Here is a 16,471-nt window from a genome sequence, read left to right as displayed (position 1 = left end):
TCTACAATTTTCTTAAATTTTTTCCATATATATTCCTCACATTTCTGCGCAACTCCATGTTAAAATGTCAAAAATAGATGTTGAAATAAACTATAAATACATGAAAAAATGTAGAAATCAATAGAAATACCTAAACAAGAATTGTAATTAAATTCCTTTTCTGCATTTATATAATTTTCCTACATTTATTTCTGCTTTTGTCATTTTTCTGCCAGCATTCTTAGTGTGTTCAGAATTAAAAAAACAAAACTTCAGATTTTTGTTGGCTGTGTCATTGAGGAGAACACTGAGCAGCCTCAGCTGTTTTGGAGTCCACAAACGTAGAAAAGAGTTCAGGAGACTAACTGGAGCTCCAGGCGTCATGCAGCAGCCAGACAAGTCTGATAATCATTTTTCGTTTTTAATATAAATTCTTTTCACCCTCACACAAATTGCACTTTTTTTTTTCTCCAAATGGACACACAGTCAGCAGTGGACAACTTACTGGTTGACATCTTCCTTATACACCGTGAACTGGCTAAAAGAAGGAGAAACAAAAAGAATAAAATAAGAGACATCTAACTTGATCTTACCACCACTTTACTATGGCATGCATAGGTTTCAGACCTTACTCAGAAAGAGACAACAGACACTTTGTCTAAAAAGTTTTTCTAAACGATGCCGTGACTGCTTGTGATCCGAAAAACAAAAGGAGAAACGAACCAAAAAGAAAAAAAGGGTACAGAAAAGCTTGGTTCCACCTGAAAAACAAAACTAGAGGAAAAGATGGATGTTGTGTCAAGCAAAAGCCTCGGCGTTCCCGTTTCTCTGCGAGTGGCGAGCACAAACACACGGCGGCGACTTCGTCTTCCTAAAGCATTTGGTTCTTTTTTTTTTATAAACGTGGTAGCCACAGTGCTGTTGACAATACTGAATGTTTTTTATCATTTTATTTTCTCCGTCGATGCTTTGAGCACAAAGAAAAATAAATAAAGAAGAACCTGGTGATCAAACTGAAACGTGGTGATCAGAAGAAGCTCGCTGCCTCAGGGGTGATGAGTCGACGAGCATTTTTCATACCTGAATGCTATTTCAACAGCAGCTTTACAAAATAAGAAGACAGCAAAACACTGTCAGGGCGCAACGCAGAGTCGAATCAGTGTCTGGGTTAGTTTAAGGTCAAAACGAGCAACAAATTTAAAGCAAACAAATAAAATTCTTTTTTGGGCAAAGAAATATTCCATATCTCCTTGGTGTTTTAGATTACAGTTTTGCTTATTTTTCTGCAACGATTGCAGCCCCTACCATAACATCTGGCCCGCCACCTGGTGGCTGGCTGCAGTACAGGTTATAAACCCCACTCCCTCCATGTTAGTGGAAGCCAAACTAAAAACTTCATAGCAGCTCAGTTAGCTTTCACTTGGTTTGTTTTTTTGAGTCTGAAAAGTCCATCGTGCTAAAAATAAACAAAAAACTGAAAAAAATAACGAGTCCACCTTTAATCAAAGCCCGGGTTGCTCGGCTGCTTGGTTTGACCTTCCTATTCTAATCTGAGGAGGAGGAACAAAGGGACATTTTGGCTCCTGAGTTCTTTGTGGGTGAAGGAATTAGCATAGACATTGATACGAAAATAAAGATTAACAATGTTTGCATCAAACCTGCTGTGCAGCTGGGGGTTCTCAGGGAGGGTAACAGGTAAAAACAGGGTCAGAGATCATCGCAGGGTTCCTACACAGGATTACACAAACTCCAGACTTTGTCCAGAAACTTTTTTTTAATATTCCTTCCCGTTTATCGCCATTTTTAAGTAAAAGACAGCAAGCCACAACATGTGAAATTAAAGTTCTAAATCTCTATGATTCAGCACTGAAGAGAAGTTAGGTTTTCCAAATTCTTACAGACCAGGAAATGGTCGAATATATCCGCTTCCCACCTGCGTAGGAACCCTGGAGTCAATGAGACAGGAGACATAAAAACTTGTACAGACTAGGAACAACCAGCACACTTCAGGAGCCGCTGGTGTCAGTACAAAGCATTAAAGGACTTTTTTTTTTTCAATGATTTCCTTTCATTTGATAACTAAATATCCCACTCTATTGATATAATTCCATTCTGTTAAATTCATATATAAACGTTAACATGTACACACGCTCGTCACTGGTGGAATCGGGACTTTTATTATAATAAGTGGAACTTGCTCTTGCTGGCGCTCAACAAATATACTGTGAATGCAAGTAACAATAATTAATATAATGATAATTATAATAATAATAATAACAATAATCATCGTCTGCACCATGCCTTTGTAAACCTGGAAAAACTAAAAACAAAAACAAGAGCCAGGTAACCTCCCCTCCCCAGTCCCCCCACTTCACCATGGAAACAAAAAAAAGAAGATAAAAACAGGGAACGTTGAGTCAAGACTGTAGATTCTCTCTGGCTTCTTCAAAGTCCCGAGTCCACATGCGTCACACAGATCTCCGCAGATGTCCTGAAATGATGGGAGGGGGGTGGGGGTCGGTGCAGGGGTGAGGGGCAGGAGGGAGAGGGGGGAGCCTGGCGGTGGCCGGAGCACTCGGCGAGCCTGGGTGGAGACGCACTGCCTCCGTCTTTGTTATGAGTGTGTGTTTGCCTGGTGAGCCAGGTTTACAGGGACCACGTTAAAGGGTGGTCGGCCATGGCGGTCACTCATCTGTTTTCTTTTTTCCTCCTTGTTTCTCCATTTATATTTGACCAGGGTTTTTTTCTTTTTTTTCTCTTTTTCGTTTAATAGTCTTGTCGGGTATGCAGGGGCTGGGTTTCAGCGGCAAGTCCACATAAGTTCGGCTCTCCAGGTATTTTCAAGTGGGCTACTCTTGGTCGGCGTCCCCCGCCACTGTCTGTCAGAACGATGCAGGTGGCGCAGCCTCGAGAGGGCCGGAGGTGGGGGTGACCAAGGTGGAGGCGTCTTCTCATATTTACGATGGAAAGGGAGATTTTGTGTTTGTTTGTCTGTGTGTTCGTTTGTTTTTAAATGTGTGTTTGTAATGGAAAGACCTGCCCAGAAACAACTCTGGATGCTCAGCGATGTTGGTGCCGATCGGTAAAAGCAGAACAAGAAGCGAGTGAGGTGGTTCTACTACTCGTTATCGTGCAGAGGAGCGTTTCCTCGGCTAAAAGGACTACACTGATGGAGGAGGTGGAGGGAGCCATTTCTGCACAGGTTCTCAGTGTGTGTGTGTGTGTGTGTGTGTGTATGTGTGTGTGTGTGTGTGTATGGTGTGTATGGGCTAGTGCAGGTAATCGTCCACAGAGGCGAAGGCGCAGGAGCCGCTGCCAGTTCGTGCCATGATGGCGAGGCACTGGGCGGCCTGACCCACGGCCTGGGCCAGGGGGGGCTGCTTGGGCAGGTTGTGAGTCTCTGGAGACAAAAAAGGGAAACAACAACAACGTCATGAAGAACAGGGGAAGAAGAAACATATCTAAAAACAGATGGCATGGACGGCTGACCTACCTAATATTGCACTGTTGAGTGTTGAGCACACCGGCTCTCTCTGAATTGCATCCAGCTGGTAGCCGACGGGGCTGCTCCAGGGGTCCGAGTACGCCAGCAGGCTGAACGCGTCCTGCAGCAGGGGACACAAACAACAACAACCATGGGTACTTTTCTATTGTGTATAGTTATTATACTGCTACAAAGGCTGGGATTGTTAGGGATGTGCATTTCAGGCAAAACTACTATTGGATAATCGTGGGGTACTAATCGATTAATATTCGATAATACCTTCTTCTACAGCTTGGCATCTAGCCGCCACACTGTGTATCATCAAATGCTACGCTGCCCCAGTGTGGAAGGCACCAGTAATACAACTTTTTTTCCAGGTATGATGAACTATTCAATTCTTTGTGGTTTAATGACATTCGAATATTCGAAAATCGATGCCCATCCCTAATAATTGTAATTAGGGCCACGGGGCAATCGCAATCTGGTCCCATACAGCAATAGCTGGTGCTGGTCCCGAGCACTATTGTTATCCTGTGGATTTTTTCTTCTTCCTCTTCCGGACGCAATTTCGTCCCGCTACTAGTCCTACAACTTGAAGAGTTGCAGGACAAATCATATATCAAAACGTGTGGTTTGATCGGGATCGGTGTGCTATTACTTTTCTCTACAGAATACGAATTTTTGAAAAAAACTGCCCAAAATTTTGCATTGAAATGAATGGGACAGCCGACAAAAAATGAGCGAAGAAGAACAATAATTGGAGATTTTTAAACATCTACTTCTCCGGCATAATTTCACCTAGAGACTCCATTTAAACTTTAAACAGTAGACACAAGTCTTGTGTATCGGTGTATTAATCCACGTTTCGATAGGTCATATAGTTTTTTATCAATCCCTGTTCAATGACCATTTTTGGAGAAATTCTGAGATTATAATGGGTGTGTATTGCACGGAATGTTCGTGTCACAGTGTGTGACATCATCGCCAGAGTGTAGAGGGAGAGAAAAAACTGTCAAAAAGTAAATTTGAAAACTGCGCTCCAGGCTGCAAATTCCACTCTACAGAAATAATTTATACATAGAAACGTAGGAAAATTTGTCTTCTCACTCACAATCCTCTGGTAAAGCTGTCAGAGTTATAGTTTGGGCATAGGACGCGCCACCAACACGCACCAACAGCCTCATTGGGTCCCATATTAAAAACGCAGGAAGATTTCGGAAAAAGGGAGATGTAACGTTTTTTTTAGATCGCTCTAACAAAGCTATTTTTTCATTTTTCTTAAAAAAAAAAATCATATGTAGACGTTCAGGAAGAACTCGGGACGCTCAAAGTGAAGTCGGATCAATGATAGGTATTATGGTTTTGCCAAAAATGCTTTCTGTTGGAGGCCAGAAATTCCAGCCTGTCAATGTTCCGGGACATTGGCAGGTGTCAGTTAATTCTGTTGATTGCTTTGAACTGATTGCCTTTGATCTTTGATGTGATTACAGTTAAAGATACACACACGCGCAAGTAAGCACGCACACTCTTCACACATGCAAACGCGCGCAGGTAACTTTATGCGAGACACACACACACACACACACACACACACACACACACACACACACACACACACACACACACACACACACACACACACACACACACACACACACACACACTCTTTTTCATACATCTGTATGTGTTCTGAATGTGCAAGGAATTTTTTTTTTTCTTTTTTTCCTGCCTTTGCACTGAAAGTTTTGTCAAAACTAAACAAAGAAAAAAAACGTAAACCCTCAGGTTTTGGGAGGCCGATTTGAAACAACGCTTAGGTTTTAGAGTGTGATGTTTGAGGCAGACTTAGGTCTTAATGGGTCGAGGAAACCAAACTGTGCCAATAAAAACACAGCACAATCAGTGAATACACAGCACAGCAGGGTTCCAATGTTACCTTGAGCATCTTCTTGTTGGTCGAGTTCTTGCCACACTCGCGGCGGAGGTGTTCGCTCATGCTCTGGAGCTCCCTGCCGAAATGGATCATCCTCTCAATGGCCGCCTGGCTCCCGCCGCACAGCTGCCTCTTGGACTGAGTCGACTCCACCTCTGCAGCGCCGGATCGCCGTGCAAATTGGAACCAATTTAATGATGATGCCAACATTTATCAGCACAGGCACACAGCTGGGGAGCGTACCCAACAATTTACAGTGACGGGGAGGGTGCAATAAACCCTCCAATCCTTGATTATCACAACATGTTTTAAAATAGATGCAAGTGGTTCCTCACAGATTCTAAAGAAAAAACTCCTGCAGAAGAGGCTGCTAGAACACACAACTTATCAATCAGGGCACACACATACTCAAAGGACAACCAGGGGGTTAGTTTCCATGCTGATAAATACTAAAATTAAGTCACTCATACCTCCACATACCCAAAAGTCTCTCACGATAATCACAACATCGACTTATCTCATGATACATGGACATGACCACAATAATTTTGTCTATCACCCGTTAAAGCAAACATGTTTGTCAAACAGCAGGTGGGTTATGTTAAGTTATGAAGAAGATTATAAGGACATACTTTATTAAACTAAATATATTTCACTTTTATATGAATGATTCACAAATTCATTATTGTAATGCATCCAGATGAAAATGTCACAGTTTCCCCACACTCTTGGATTTTTGCTATGAGCTGTACCATGTTCATGAGAATCACCCATGTGTCACTGACCATTGTAAGACCTGGGACCAATGAACAGAAATAAAACATCATTTCTGCTCTGTTCTTTTATTTATTGAGGATGGTTTTATATAATTTTTCACCTGTGAATATTCTTAAGGATTAAAAGTTAATTGCTCTTTGAAAGGGTTTACTTGCATTATAACCCTGTCATATTATTAGTGGCATGAATTGGTCTTAACCCTTAATAGGACACTCATTCTCTAGGGAAATTTGCAAGTATTTCAATAAATATCACATACAGCCAGAATGTGTAAAAAAGCATCCGAAAATAATATTTTGAGAAATAAATTTACGAGATTAAAGTGGCAAATCTACGAGAAAAAAATGCGCAGATTTATGAGATGTAAAAGTGGTGAATCTGGGAGAAAAAAGTTGCTTTTCCCCCCGCTTTCTTCTCGTAAATCTGCGACTTTTTTTGCTCAGATTTGCCACTTTAAATCTCTTAAATCTGAGACTTTATTTCTTGTAGATTTGCCACTTTAATCTAGTAAATTTGCAACTTTTTTCTCAAAATATTACCTGAAGTTACCAAATATAGTTCTTTGCCCGATAAGGGGTTAATATGACAATAATATCACAATCATTTCTGTGACAATGGATAGTCTAAAAGAAATAGTTATTGTGACAGGCCTCCACACAGACACACACACTACTCACCCATGTCGGCATCACAGTCGTCAGGCTCGGTGGCATGTTTGGAGCTGCCGTTGAGGAAACCGTTGGAGGATGATTCTGTCACTCCATTGGTGAAGTGGTCGACCTCCATATCCACATCGCTACTGAGGCAGGACATGAGGAGACAGACAGTCAGTATGTGGGACAGCTCACAGGAAGTTCAGTATTTCTTCCTCAATAACTGTTGCATGTTGAGCATGAAAATGATCTCATGTGAAACACTTTCAAAACATCTCTTTGCTAAATTTCCTAAGAACAGGCCGCATCAACAGCGAGCAATAGACAAGGTTCATTTCTGATTTCCTTCTAATTCAGAGGTAGGAAACCTGTGGCTCCAGAGCCATATGTGGCCCTTCAGGCCGTCTGCAGTGGCTCCCTGTGGCTGGGACAAAAAATTAAACAAAATTCAACGTTTAATTCTTTACATTTAAATTTTTATTTATTATTGGTGTAGGCCCAAAGCGATTCGTATTCTTCAATTGTAAAAATGTGTAGATTTTACATGGCCGTAAAAAGATTTTTAAAACATTTTAATCAACTAAAATGTGCATTATAGCTTATGAGGGACTACTGGTCGGCACCTTAAACTCTAAATTTTGCCAACTTCAAGTCTACTTTTGAGTTTTCCTCGCTAGGCTAGCTTTCAATTCCAAATCTTATGAGATATTTCATGAAAAAAAATCATACAAAATCATAAAAATAAATGCTCATTATGACCTATTATAATTGTTGGTAGGCTAATTTAGACTTAGTAGGCTGTATTATCTTCATTCTAAGGCTTAAAATAAGGTATGCGGATCCATTTCAACCGTTTTTCTCTTATTTTGGCCGACAATGGCTCTTTTGTTAGTAAAGGTTGCCGGACCCTGTTCTATTTCATCCAATTTTATTTCAAGATAATTGGAATATTATCCAGGAAAACTGCATAACAATAACTGACATGAGTGTTAAGTGTGCTCTGTCACAGTGTACAAACACACAACACAACAGCGTGTTTATCACAGAAAAATAACAGTAAAAACCTCAGGACCTGGTTATGGGCTGTTGGCTGCGGCTCCCATTGAGGCTGACGTCAGATGCTGGGATGGTGGAGCCAGAGGCGGGGGTGCAGGGCTTGTGACTGTGAGGGGAGCTGTGGCTCTTATTAGATGTCACACCATTACAGCAGTTGCTGTCGAACCCTAAAAACAACAACAACAGCGGAGTCAAAGATGGACATGGACAACTTACTCTAATTTAGGCTACTTTCACACAGAAGGTCTTAATACTCAATTTGCATTGTTTTGCTCAAATCTGATTTTTGTCTTTGGCTGTTGACATCATGTTTAAATTGTGGGCTATGTAAGACTCCAGTGTGACCTGCTCACAGTCCTGAACTGACCTGCATGACCCACACAAAGACGTCACGCGCAGCATGCTGTGTAGGTAAACATGGAGGCTGCTGAAGTCAGAGTACTGCTTAGATACGGTCAGTGTTTCAGCCAATAAAAAGGAAGTTATGTGAAAGATGCATGTGGCCATACAAAAACACAATATGCAGAACTAAAACAAGCTGTAACTAGAAAATTTCCTCTGGGGAAATTCTGAAAGGGCCACGGGGGCTACTGCCGGTGTGTGTGTACACTATGATGAACCTCAAAATGTGTGTGTGTGTGTGTGTGTGTGTGTGTGTGTGTGTGTGTGTGTGTGTTTGAAGCATGTGTATGCATGTGTGAGGATCAAGTGAAATGAAATGAAAGGCAATCAGATCAACGCAATCAACAGAATTAAGGGCCACCACCTATTAATGTTCCGAAAGAGTGACAGCAGCCAGAGGTGGACTGGAATTTCTGGCCTTGAACAGAAAGCATTTTTGGCAAAACCATAGGTACATAGGTACTAGGTACATTGATCCGACTTCACTTTGAGCGTCCCGAGTTCTTCCTGAACGTCTACATATGTTTTTTTTTATAAAAATGAAAAAATAGGGGTGGTCTGTAGCGTAGTGGGTTACACAGGCGCCCCATGTATAGAGGCTACAGTCCTCGCTGCGGTGGAGCCGGGTTCGAATCCGGCCTGAGCTCCCTTTACCGCATGTCCTCCCCTCTGTCACCCCCTTTCTATCTGTCTCTCGCTTTCAAAAAAGCATGTAAAATGCCCAAAAAAATAATCTTTGAAAAAAAAAAAATGAAAAAATAGCTTTGTTAGAGTGATCTAAAAAAACTGTTACATCTCCCTTTTTCCGAAATCTTCCTGCGTTTTGATATGGGACCCAATGAGGCTGTTGGTGCGTGTTGGTGGCGCATCTGTGCGTCCTACGCCCAAATTATAACTCTGACAGCTTTACCAGAGGATTGTGAGTGAGAAGACAAATTTTCCTACGTTTCTATGTATAAATTATTTCTGTAGAGTGGAATTTGCAGCCTGGAGCGCAGTTCTCAAGTTTATTTTTTGACAGTTTTTTCTCTCCCTCTACACTCTGGCGATGATTTCACACACTGTGACATGAACATTCCGTGCAAAACACACCCATTATAGAATTTACAGAATTTCTCCAAAAATGATCATGGTCATTGAAAAGGGATTGATAAAAAAATATATGACCTATCGAAAAGTGGATTAATACACCGATACACAAGACTTGTGTCTACTGTTTAAAATTTAAATGGAGTCTCTAGGTGAAATTATGCCGGAGAAGCCTTCGCCCCGAGCACTGGTCCCTACAGCTATTGCTGTATGGGACCAGTGCTCAGTGCGATTGCCCCGTGGCCCTAATAAGGTCAATGGATGTTTAACAGATTAGTGTTTAAAGGCCCTTTCATAGAGCTGTTTCATGTCGCGACATTTAAGTGACTGTAACTTCTCTCCTGCATTATGAAAGCACCAGAAGCGAGATACCAGGATCAAGTGATCCCATCATATTAAGTCTTTGGAGGTAGTCTCAGAGGCAACTGAAAACTGGTGGGACTGTTGGAAGGGGGACCACTATGAATCGGCCATCCCGGCAAGGCGGATTATTTGACGACATGCGCAGTAGTCATCGAATCACAGCAGCACAACAACTGCGGCGACCAATGCCAACTGTGCACAGTGTCCACCGCTTATTGTAAACAAACTGGCATGCTAACTGTGCACGGAGTGTCCGGTGCTTGTTGTTAACAAACAGAGGTTAGTGAAGACATACTGCTGCAGCACTTACACACTGTACTGCTACAGAGCTAACTGTGCAGCCCATTAACACTGTGCTACTGTGCAGCACTGCTGCTGCTCTGTAGCAGGTCACTATTGTCTCCTCCCACCTCGTTCTGCTGTTAATTGGCACCAATATCAAGCCTGTGTATGGCTGTAAAAACTGCTCCAAAATTACATTTGAATATTAATTTTCACAATCAAATCTCTGTTCTTCTAAAATATTGGAATATTCAAATTTCAATTATTCGTTGACAGCCCTATGCCTTTGTGGGATCACTATGAATGCTGTAAGGCGAAAAGCTGGCACAGATCTTTCCGGCAATATAACAGGGGGCTGCCCTAAACTCCAGATGTGAAAAACAATGAGAAGAGCTGGACTGTACCTGGGAGGTAGGGCTGGGAGCTGCTGGCCTTGTGGCTGGGGCTGCTGAAGGAGCGCGGGGAGCCGGGGTAACTGTCCTGAGACTTTGGGCTGCGACCTCCCAAACACCTCACCTCACTGTCCGTCCCATTCACCATCTCTATGAACTGTCTCACCCTGAGGGAGAGAGAGAGAGAGAGAGAGAGAGAGAGAGAGAGAGAGAGAGAGAGAGAGAGAGAGAGAGAGAGAGAGAGAGAGAGAGAGAGAGAGAGAGAGAGAGAGAGAGAGAGAGAGAGAGAAAGAAATAAAAGAAGAGAACAACAAGAGGAAGGAAAGAAAGGAAGGAAGGATTTAAAGACAGGAGTAGATTGAACAAGAGAAAAGGACAGATGATTATAAAATATTTAAATAAGTTGGATTATTGATAGAGATGGTCCGATCAGGTTTTTTGGGACCGATACCGATCACCTAAAGCCTCACTGATCCGATTACCGATCAGAACCGATCGATCACGTGGGACGATATTAATATTTATATTTATATTTTACTCTTGTTTTCCCCCCATCAATTCATCCACTCATGCACAGACCTGTAGTCTTTCATTTATGTTAACCTTGTAAACATTTATTTACTAGATACTACTAGATTACCTAAAGAACAGGCAAGAGCTTCATGTTGAAAGTTCACTCATTTATTGATACTATCCATTTTAAATTGCTGTATTGTTGCATATATCGTATAAAATAAAATTCAAATAAAAATTTAGCCTATTTAACAGGCTAAACAAACTGAAAATGCCAGTCTGAATATTGGTGGCATTATTGCACATTGTTACACAGTACAGTGTAACATATTATTATTGCTCACTCTCACACTAACATTTCTCTAAATGTCTAAACGATTGCATAAATTGCAGCTAGCGTGTGTGACATCAGACTCACTCACTTAGATAAAGTTCCATGTGGCAGACATGTTGTCACAACACTTCTTCGTTTTAAAGCGGAAGCGTTTCGGCGCACTACCGCCACCTTTGGATCCGGAATGTATATCACACCATAACAAACACTTGTAAAGCACATGTATAATGCGATCGGATCAGTGCCTTTGATCAGATTTTTCGATCGATCGTTTTTTTTATCATATCGGGCCAATCCGATCAGTTGCCGATCGATCACCGTCATCCCTAATTATTGAATGTGAAACCCCAGGCAAGAAAAAGCAGAGGCTTCCTATGGTAAAATGTTTGATTTAGTTCGAACAAACAACAAAAATTTAAAAGCAGCTTGGTCTTACTTGAGCATGAAGAGAAGGTCTGGGTTCCTCTCCAGGAGGTTTGGGTAGAGCTGCTGGGTGGTCTCGATGGCCTCGCCCATTCTACCTGACAACACCAGCTTCTGGATCTCTGCACACATACAGGGAACGTTAGCAAGAGATAATACTTCAAATTAAAATTGTGCACTAAAGAAAGATAGATGTGTACCATGTTTTGTAGTTAGTGTACAAGAAATCAACATTCATTGCTGATTTATACCAACAGGAAATTATGCAATCTGTGCACCAAACAAAGGCAATCAAAGTCAGATTTTAGAAGGTATCTGTCAATCAAGCATCACAGTCTGCATGCATCAGACTTAAAAGTTCCTGTTTAACCTGTTAGCAGCATCATTCACAAAGACTCCCACATAGAAGGACTCACTCTGTCGGTTTTTGATGGAGGCCAGCTCCTCGTGCACGGCCTGGTCTGTGGATTTAGCAAAAGCTTCAGCCGTGGCACAATAGCTGTGGTGCACCAGGTAGGAAGCCACCATCCTGACAAGACAAGACAAAAAACAAAAAATACGCTCAGTGATTACACAGTAGCGGCAACATTTTACAGATCTATTACTCTGAACGAATAAGAGCTTCTCTTCATCTCATCACACACAATGAGCCAAAAGGAACCAACACGTCTGTCATTAAATATAATAAACAGGAACAGAATTTCATTATGCGTTTTTCTTAAATGGGTCGAGTCTTTGGTAAAGAAGCAGTTTATCCAGATTATCTACTAGCCATTTTATAAAAGTCAGCTTAAATATCACTAATAATCTACTTAAATATCACTAATAATCTACTCTGCTGCGTAGAGTGACGTCACGGACTGTCAAAACCGATCTAAGTGTTTGGAGTGGTTCAGACTGAGACATCTGTCCAAATGTGATTTGAACCTACCTCCCGTGGTTTCGATCCGGTCTGCAAAAATCGGATTTCATGTGGTTTGTGACTGTTCAGACTTCAAAAGAGCCATCCAGTTCCAACCTGGATGGGCTAAAAAAAAAAAAAATCGGATTTTGGCTGGCAGTCTGAACGAGGCCTTAGACCAGTCTGTCCATCCGCCTTCATCTCTGTGTCTGATGCTGCCTCCCCAGCAGACTGCAGCATAAAACGACACACTACCACCACAGACTGATAAAACATCTGCAGCATCTTACTACAGATGTCCAGAGATCTGAGCTTCAAGAAGAAAAAGAGGAGGCTCTGCCCCTTTTTGTAGAGATCGTCAGTGTTTAGGGACCAGTCCAACTTATTATCCAGGTATACACCTATATACTTCAGTCATCAGTACCAACAATGTAGCAGTGTTTTCAAGGATAAATCATTTTCTTGACTGCTTCGTATCTGCACATAGCCAGTTTAGAGAAAATCAACTCTGACGATGCAGCCCGCAGTGTTTGCAGGCAGATTTGTGATCAGAGGCCGACTGGTCCACAAAGACAATAAATACTTCACATCCACCAATCTGACACGAGCACAGAAACTTCCTGTTTTCAATCCCCGTGGAGAGAGCAGACTTTCCCGGATAAAAGGCATCGTCTCCCTCAACTCCATCCCTCCCTCAGCCCCAATCCCCATCAAATGGAGATTAAATCCATTCAGGACAAGTAATCATAGCAACAGAGAGCTAATCCTATCAGGGCATGGCATGAAGAGAAATTGAGTCCCACAGCTTTTACTTCTGGACCAGGACTCCATCCTTGTCCTGTCAGCACTGAATTCTTGTCACTTAAAGTGTCCAATACTTTCTTTTTACCCATTATCAGTTGAGTATTAAGATTAAAATCTGAATTCCTAAAGTAGATTTATAAATTACCTGCAGGCAAAACTCTCCTGTTAGCTCACAGTGATCTTGAAGTAGGTGCAGTCTTACACAACAAAATAAATAGCAATTTGCAAGACGTACAACTGAATCAACCATTTCAAGTCTTACTCTGCACATATGGTTCAAATTTGTATCCCTGCATCTCCACCGCTGTAAAGACTCATATGATATGACTTTGTAAATGTACTCAGAAGGTTGCTTTCTCAAACAAATAACTTAAAGATTTTTTTCAAAATTATTATACAGGATACAAGCCTTCTAGAAATGATAACCAAGAAAGAAAATAATAAATAGAAATAGCTAAATAAACAGCTGTCCTGCTGTGGATCTGGTTCGGCCCTAGATGGGAATGCTCCTCTCCTGGTCCACTCACCATCACTACTGGCCAATGGTGGCGCATCATCACCTGCTGCTGTGCCCCCCCCCCCCTTTGAGGCAAATCTGTGATTTGTGATTTTGGGCTATATAAATAAAATTGATTTGATTCTGTACATTCAGTATCAGGCAATTGCTGAATATTTTTATTAAAAATTAAAAAATTAAAAATGATGATGTGTACAGTCAGCATCATTTCTAAATTACCCAGAGCACCGTTTTCTGTATTTTATATATAATGTGAAAAAGTTCTCATATTAATGCATATCGGACAAAATATACGCCGATACCAAAAGATAACGATGTGCCTTTTATAGGCCAAAAATATCAGTCAACAGATCAGTTTGGCTCCATTAATAGACACCACGATGCATTTCAGAAGAGCCTGTGAGTGAGACCTCTTACTCCAGTTTAATTGAGCCAACAACAGGCTAACCTAAACTGATGACCTGTACACATTAAAGATTGTGATAATTCTTATAAAAATGAAAGAAAACATTGAATGTTTGACTAAAATGTTCTTAATCTTATGTTGACAAAAAGGAACAAAACAAATTATTATCACATGACAAGAAAGCGCATAAAATTAAAGCACATTATTGTCAAAAGGTTGATACCAAATCAAATTGCGCTGCCAAAATCACTAATTTTCTTATCCAAACCTCATTATTCCTGCGTGAACTTACTTCTGAATCATAGACTGCCACTCGCCTTCACGCTCTCCGATGGGGAAGCGGTCGATCTGGGCCTGGATTTTTGTCCTCCACTCGCGCATGTAGTCCTCGATGTCGAACACGAAGGGATGCTGGCCGAAGTTTGCGTCCACCACCTCGCCCGGAGTCTGGAGGCCCACGGTCGGGTACAAGTTAGGCTGCAGCAGAGAAAAAGATTAAAAGCAAAGAATTAGGATGATAGAGGGAAGGGAGTTTGGGAAATCTAATCTGTACCATTAATCAAAATGGGAAACAATGAGAGGAAAAACAGGAAAGTGGAAAATATCAGGAAATAAGCATTTGTCAAAATGTATTCCTTAAAACTTTTACAAGCAGACAAAGATTCAACGATAGAGCTGCAGCAGCAAGATGACAGGCCATGTTTCCACAGGGGTGCCAGGGTTTATACTCCTGTGACATTAAGGGGCAGTAAGTAAGATCTCTACTGCAGATTGACCATAATGCATCCATCAAGCTGATCAATGTACAGATTTGTTATTAAGAAGCGGTGACACTGTAATTATAATACCAGGAGCTGAGCTTTCTGGCTCTCTGCACTGTTTCAACACACAAATTAACAATCTACTTTTTCCACTAGATCTGCCACACCTCTAGATAAATCCTCCTTTGGGGATCGATACTGTAGCAGTAGGAGTTCCAGTTTGGTTAACTGCTAGGTTGATAGAGATAAGTCGTATTTTGTCTCAGTAAACATTGCTCACACAGGAGCAAAAAGTGCATTTATTGAGGACTATTTTCATCCACAGATAAACACATATTTGTACTGTAGTGTGAATTTTAAGACGGAGAAGGGCTACATGAAATAAGTAAAATATGCAATATACAAGAAAATCATGTCAATGGTATAACTTGCAATAAATAAACAGATATTAGCAGTTCTGCTGCTTCCTGTATCCTTTTTATATTAAATAAGCAATTTGTTGTTTAAGCAAAGAAAGGAAATTATTTCCTACATTCTCTTATTGACCAAATTGAACATTGTACTGACACAAAACTCAATTTTTTAAAAAGCGCAGTTTTCAAGTTTATTTTTTGACAGTTTTTTCTCTCCCTCTACACTCTGGCGATGATGTCACACACTGTGACACGAACATTCCGTGCAATACACACCCAGTTCAATGACCATGATCATGGTCATTGAACAGGGATTGATAAAAAACTATATGACCTATCGAAACGTGGATTAAAACACCGATACACAAGACTTGTGTCTACTGTTTGAAGTTTAAATGGAGTCTCTAGGTGAAATTATGCTGGAGAAGCCTTCGCCCCGAGTACTGGTACACATTTAAAAGTGTGGTTTCCTGCTTTTTCAGCCAGCTCAAAACATCCCTAAGTGCAATATTGCAGTCTTTCATGATGCATTTCTTGCACAAGTTGACATGCAGATGACAAAAACATAATCAAATAAAAAATATTGGTCAGCCTTAATGTTGGTGTAACAATCAGGCTAAATATCTATGTTTTTATTATTCAGTGCAAAAATGTGTTACCAATGTCCAGTCTGCATTTTTTTCACTGAACACAGAAGCAGTGAATCATGGCTAGGAGCAGTTAACTGATCATTTGTCCTATCAATCAAAGAAATATGCCGACTAAAAGAGTTATGTCTCTAAATGGACTTAGAAACATTATAAAGTGTACAGCTATTTGTACTTTTTATGGCTTGAGGCAAAACAGCTAACAGTGTTTGTGTGTGTGTGTGTGTGTGTGTGTGTGTGTGTCTGTGTGTGTGTGTGTGTGTGTGTGTGTGTTCATTGCAATGAAGGAACATGCAACCCAGTGCAACAGTGTAGCTCATCAATGTGTTTTTGGAACAACAA

At 41.1% G+C, this 16,471-nt stretch overlaps 1 protein-coding gene across 2 annotated transcripts in view; it reads right to left on the bottom strand.

Annotated features, from left to right (window-relative positions):
• Positions 1-386: 386 nt before the first annotated feature.
• Positions 387-16,471, bottom strand: part of ranbp9 (RAN binding protein 9) — a 39,665-nt gene continuing 23,580 nt past the window's right edge. Inside the window, exons 6-14 of one of the 2 annotated variants that reach the window (XM_059343803.1) lie at positions 14,601-14,785; positions 12,097-12,209; positions 11,694-11,802; positions 10,423-10,577; positions 7,899-8,049; positions 6,851-6,972; positions 5,400-5,551; positions 3,473-3,584; positions 387-3,379 (exon numbers count right to left, since the gene is read on the bottom strand). In XM_059343803.1, coding sequence (XP_059199786.1) covers positions 3,249-3,379; positions 3,473-3,584; positions 5,400-5,551; positions 6,851-6,972; positions 7,899-8,049; positions 10,423-10,577; positions 11,694-11,802; positions 12,097-12,209; positions 14,601-14,785 — 1,230 coding nt within the window. In that variant the 3' untranslated portion in view covers positions 387-3,248. The remainder of the gene's footprint in view (positions 3,380-3,472; positions 3,585-5,399; positions 5,552-6,850; positions 6,973-7,898; positions 8,050-10,422; positions 10,578-11,693; positions 11,803-12,096; positions 12,210-14,600; positions 14,786-16,471) is intronic. The other variant, XM_059343804.1, reaches the window with a different exon arrangement.

The sequence above is a fragment of the Centropristis striata genome, chromosome 11, assembly GCF_030273125.1.
Source record: "Centropristis striata isolate RG_2023a ecotype Rhode Island chromosome 11, C.striata_1.0, whole genome shotgun sequence".
NCBI classification, from domain to species: Eukaryota; Metazoa; Chordata; class Actinopteri; order Perciformes; family Serranidae; genus Centropristis; species Centropristis striata.
Note: the sequence above shows the minus strand (reverse complement) of the source record. Positions and strands in the feature narration are given on the sequence as shown.